The 6,158-nt window shown below is 33.2% G+C and overlaps 1 protein-coding gene across 1 annotated transcript; it reads left to right on the top strand.

Annotated features, from left to right (window-relative positions):
* The first annotated feature begins 629 nt into the window (after positions 1–629).
* Positions 630–6,158, top strand: LOC108783475 (oxidoreductase UcpA). The gene is made up of 9 exons (XM_018552046.1): positions 630–784; positions 1,119–1,331; positions 1,572–1,825; positions 2,030–2,176; positions 2,256–2,293; positions 4,738–4,882; positions 5,119–5,383; positions 5,449–5,624; positions 5,896–6,158. The coding sequence occupies exons 1-9, from the start codon at positions 697–699 to the stop codon at positions 6,067–6,069; spliced, it is 1,500 nt and encodes a 499-aa protein (XP_018407548.1). The 5' UTR covers positions 630–696; the 3' UTR covers positions 6,070–6,158.

The following is a 6,158-nucleotide window of genomic DNA, read 5'->3' on the forward strand; positions in this document are numbered from 1 at the left end:
TGGAACGGAGAACGCTTTAAGTAAATGCGATCACAATTTATGCGATGTTTATTAAATAATTGCAGACGACATAAGTGAACATATATGGCCTCATAAATATGCAGTTGTTAGCTCTAATTCATTAGAAACTTAATTGATAAATGCTCTTCATCGGCCTCGAGATACACGTTTAAAATGACAAAGAAGCAATCTCGCATATTACGCAATAATTAGTCTTTGAACAAATTTAAAAAATTTGATTGATATTTTAATATTATAATTAATAAATGTATATAATATAATTAAACAGTATGTAAATATACAGTATAAGTGAACTAATTAACTTGATGAATATAAAAAATAGAATAAAAATTTTACCCTTAAATAATTTATGAATCATATATTAATATATAGACAATAAATAATATGCAAACATAAACAAATAAATTGGACTTATTCCGATTGAATTCTTCTCTCATTTTTCTAAAAAAAAAAAACTCAATTTTTTATTTCTTTTTTGCAAGATCGAGATTCAATCAGGTGTAATTGCATCTAATCAAGGCCAAGCAATGGTCAGTTATAAAGACTATCGAATTTCATACCTCTTGCGGACATATGTCCTTTTTCTTTCCATGATTGACGTTGGAACTTGGGAACGCGATCTCATTATCGAGGGTTTCTAGTCCACAGTTGCGTCTCGAATCTCACTGCGGGAGGATGGAGCGATGGACCGGACAGGTGGCTGTAGTAACTGGTGCCAGCGCCGGAATTGGTGCAGCAATCGCACGAAATCTCGTTAAACAAGGTGAAAAAGTGTTCCAATTATAATAAATTAATATTGCGTTGAAGTTCCTCTGGCGAGAAATTTGTCTTTGCGATTGCATACGTTTATCTCGACTCGCGACGAGATAATTGTTGCCTATCGTCCACTAATTGGGAAGTGTAATATCACTGTTACATTGGAAAGAAAACAAGATACGTCAATACGTGCTATTCGGAATATATTATAAAATATCGTGCCAAAGTCTTAGTATTAAGGAATTATAATGTACCTAGTAAAAATAAATTTGTGGTCTGCGTTTGAATTAATATAATATATAGAGCTTATTGGTATATATATGATCGTTTTATTATGTCAGGTGTGATAGTGGCAGGCTTTGCAAGGAGAGTGGAAAAAATTAAGGAAATCGCTGATAGTTTGGAAGATTCCTCAGGCAAACTCCATCCCGTGGAATGTGATGTTACTAAGGAGGAAAGCGTAGCCGTGGCTTTCGCGTGGGTAAAGGATAATCTTGGTCCGATAAGCGTTCTCGTTAACAGCGCTGGTATCACCAAAGAGTCTTCGCTCATAGGTGAAAATCTTTAATATTGGACAGAAGAGTTTAAAGAAAATGTATACGAATTCTTTTTTTCAGAAATAAAATAATGTTAACATTTCTTTACTTTTGAAAAAATTTTCAAGCGTTTTCCTCAAACTCTAATATCTAATCGGGGTATACAAAATAAATAATTATGTTCTAAAAAGATAAAATGCATTATTATAGAGAGCAATATAAAATACTGAATAGGGTTTAATTCTTCACGTTTTACAGATGGTGCTTTGGAGGACTGGCGATCCGTGATCGATGTGAATATTCTGGGACTTTGTCTCTGCACGCGCGAGGCTGTACGCATAATGCGCGAAACTGCGGCTAAAGATGCCATCGTGATTCACGTGAATAGTTTGGCTGGCGACAGGGTGCCCTTCGTTCCAGGATTCAGCGTATATCCGGCGTCAAAGCGCGCTATCACCGGCCTCGCCATGACTTTGCGACACGAGCTTGCAGGCACGCGTATACGCGTCACAGTAAGACATTTAATAAATGGAACGTAGCTGTTTCTCAAAACAATATATCCTTATTGCAATCATTTTAAATTCTCTCCTTGATATATTTTTGTTGTACAATTGATGAAGACTGCGAGAAATATGTATATATTTAAAATTGAGCAAGAGAAGCTTAAGATAAAAACGAACCCTTTTGTAATGATATTATATTTCTGTCATATGTAGAACATTAGTCCCGGTTTAGTTGCGACGGAATTCATGGCTTCCTATAGCATGTTCTCCTCGGAAGCAATGGCAGCAATGCCGACTTTGAATCCGGACGACATCGCAGCGGCGGTGATTTATGTTTTATCTAATCCTTCTCACGTGTTGGTATGTCTTTAGACAGTCTATACATTGCCTTCTTTGGTCATATAAAATAAAGTTTAAAAATAATATCTTTTTCTCTCAGATACAGGATGTCGTGTTGAGACCTCTGGGTGAATCGTGGTAAAAGTACCAACTTTCCAGACGATCAAACGCGAAATGTTGAATGTAATTAGAACAATTGTGCTTTTCACGAACTTTTTATGAAGTTAAAAAAGCGATATCATTTATGCTTCTTCATTCTGTATTTTCTTATTGTTTATATATATTTTAGCACAGCAGATTGAGATGAAAAATTCGCTCATATTAGTAGGAACCACATAAATATGTATAATAAAATATAAAAATGTAAATATAGTACCCTGTTGTGATTTGGAATTAAAATATAAATTATTTGTATACAGTGTGTGTTTATCTACATTATATTAAAAGATTAAGTCTCTAAATTGGATTTCGACTAACGCTCGAACTTCCTTGAAATAAAATGAACTTTGCGACTCATACACACAGTTACTGAATACTGCGCGTTGCTGGACGACGATGTTGTTGCTGCACTTCGTTAACGATACGTCTGCAGTATTGCAATGAACTTCTACCATGATTTTCGATCTTAGAGAGCAGTGATATATTCTGAAAGAATCAAAGATACACATAATACATGATCGACACAGATCATGTATTATGTATCTTTGATCGACGGAAGATGAACATGCGCGGAGATGCTCTCGCGCAATATTTACGATCAGTTACGAATTTTCCCGCTTAACAACACCAAACTTTGTATAACAATTTACTGATGAAACCACTTCGCAAAAGATCCTTCACGTTCTCTGAAACTTTTAATATAGTCTTCTTTAACAAAGATATCGCAGAACGTTTTATCGTTTTCTTCGGAAATCATGCAAATTTGTTTCGTCAGCATCCCTGATCACGTGCTATTTTTATTATAATCTGAAGAAGATACTGTTTTAAAATTAAACTAATTAATTCTGAATCCTGATGCTAATTTTACTCTTATTTTTGTAACCCTATTACTGATACTCTACCTATTGCTATAAGATAATTACGTATTGCTAAGTACATCTAATTATTTTATCAAAAATAATATTTATATTAAAAAATATTTTATATCTTATAGCATTCATGTATTTTAATACTTGATATAAAAGTTTATTTTGCGCCTTAAGCCTAAAAATGTTTAAAAATTAAATAACAAGTATTTTTTAAAGTTTATTAGAGAAAGCATATACATATAAAAGATGGATGTTATCGAAATAATTCTATCGCGTATTAAATGAAATATAAACACAGATGTTTTTTTAGGTTTTTGAGGATGATCTATTTTTAGGTCATCTTCAATGTTTACAGTAATAAAATTAAATTAAAATTATGTACAGAATCATTAAAAGCGCAATAAAAATTAAAAATTTATAACGGTTATAGATACAATTATTTCTGATAAAAGTTTAGGAGACAAATGAGCAAAGCCTGCTACCAATTAATTTTTGATTACAGAAAAGCAAATAGTACGCAGAATTTGTATCATCTGACACTGTCAGCAAATTGTTGTTAGAAATATGACAAAACCTGTTAGACTATGCTAGCAGATTGACAGTTGAACAAAGTCTGCATAATCTGACGGCAGATTAAGAGCAGACTCGAGCAAACGTTGCTTTGTTTCAGCAACCAAAATGTACTGGCATAGCAGACTTTTCGACAAATCCATACCCAAATGCGGATACAAATAGCTATGATTTTATAGTTAAAATCTGATCGAATTTGCTACCATTATATCTAACCGTTATAAGTTTTTAATTTTTATTGCTGCTTTAAATGATTCTCTACATAATTTTTATTACTGTGAATACTGAGAATAACCCCCCCCCCAAAAAAAGATAGTGTATTTGTACGTTTTATTTAATATATGATAGAACAATAATATTGTATTTTGCAATTTTATGATCTTTTTTTTAATAACTTTTATTTTTACAAAAACCGTTATATATTTTAAATTTAAGTATTTTTTACATATAAATCTCTATAATAAAATATAAAATTAAATATATATACATATAGTATGTACAATTTAAAATACAAATCTTTTTATGTATTTAAATGAGATTAATGTTTAAAAAATTGGAGAAAAAATACGAGACATATCGTAGATGTTGCAGCTATCCAAAATAACAAAACATTGACGAACACTTAAATCGTTATTTTCATTTAATAAATGATATTTCGTTTCCGTGATAATTAACGTTCACGAACGTATCTTAAGTGTTAACAACGACGATACGTCTTATCTTCAAACGAACACTGTGCTGTATTTCAGATGAAAGTATCCTGCCACGCGCCAAAAACAAGCGGTAATATCGTAAACAATATGCAATACCCGCACAGAAATGCATCATTCAAAAAGCAGTGAATTATCTAGACACAGATTATACGCGACCCCCTAATCGAGGTCCAGACTTTTAGCATGGTATAAATAGGTGTCGGGGATGTGGATCGACAGAAGCTTCTCGTCACAGTGAGCAGCAATTCAGTCTCATTCCTTTGAATTAAAGCGAAACCTGCAGTATGAGTACTCTAACGAACAAGATCGCCCTTGTCACCGGTGCCTGCTCCGGAATTGGTAAGGCAGTCACCGAGGAATTGGTATCAAAGGGACTTAAAGTTATTGGCCTCTCCAGTGACATAAACAAGCTAAAGGTACATTTAATGTCAAAAATATAATCGAATTGCATATAAATTATGATTATACGGTCTCTTTGATGCTACAAATGCTTCGAAGCATTCTTTGATTATTCAATTAGTAAAATTCTTCCGACTGCTTAATCAAATGCTTCGAAATAAATTTGTAGCGCAAAGTACACTTTATCATTTAATAATAAAAAAAGTCATATTAATAAATTATAAGTTAGTCATCTCTGTTATGATCTCTGTAGCTTCTCGTGGATGAGCTGAAGGGCAAACCTGGCAAATTCTATCCTCTTCAATGCGACTTGAGTCTCCCGAACGAGATCGAAAGTGCATCGGAGTGGATAGAGAAGAACCTGGGTAGTGTGGACATCTTAGTAAACAGCGCTAGCATCAGCTTAGATTGGTCCATCATCAATGGTGGTATACAGGAGCTTAAGAAGACTATTGATATCAACTTACTCGGCTTATCGCTTCTAACCAAGAAGATTCTGCAATTGATGAAGAACAAGGGTAGGTATTAAGAAAAATTGGAAAAAAATTATTTCTATATCTGAATAAAAAAAATGTTTTTTTAGAAGTCGACAACGGCTGGATCATTAATATTAACGACGTATGTGGACTGAAATGGTTGCCTCTTGCCTCCGACCGGCCTCTTTCCCCGGCATATGCTGCCAGCAAGTCAGCGTTGACCGCATTGAGTGAATGTCTTCGTCTAGAATTGGCCCAAAACGAGTCCAACATCAAAGTAACTGTAAGTAACTTTGAATGATAAAGTTAAAACTTTTCAAATTAACACCTCAACATTTTACTTGATGTCATCGAAATAAAGTATCGTTTTCTTTAAATTCTTACAAAGTAAAATATATTACTATATTCAAAGTATAATATTAAGAAAGTTATTGCTTAAAAGTAATAATTTTTAATTAAATAAAAATAAATATTTCGATAAAAGAAAAACTGAAAATTCGTTTGGCAATCTATTTTTCTTTGATATCCATTAACAATTTATTCTCTTGCAATAGAATATCTGTCCGGGATTGGTGGAGACTGAGCTCAACCAACAATGGTTAAAGGAAAATTCACGATTGGCACTGAAACCAAAAGATGTGGCGGACGCTATTCTCTACTCGTTGCAGACTCCGGAGAACGTGCTTATCAAGGATCTCATTATTACGCCCATTCGGGAGATTAATTAAGATCGGACAAAATCGTTGTCTCATTGTAGTATTTAGAACACGTATCTTGTGGCAAATCAAATAAAACATTAATAATTTTCAAATATAAA

This window comes from Cyphomyrmex costatus, unplaced genomic scaffold, assembly GCF_001594065.2.
Source record: "Cyphomyrmex costatus isolate MS0001 unplaced genomic scaffold, Ccosl1.0 scaffold153, whole genome shotgun sequence".
In the NCBI taxonomy this organism is placed as follows: Eukaryota; Metazoa; Arthropoda; class Insecta; order Hymenoptera; family Formicidae; genus Cyphomyrmex; species Cyphomyrmex costatus.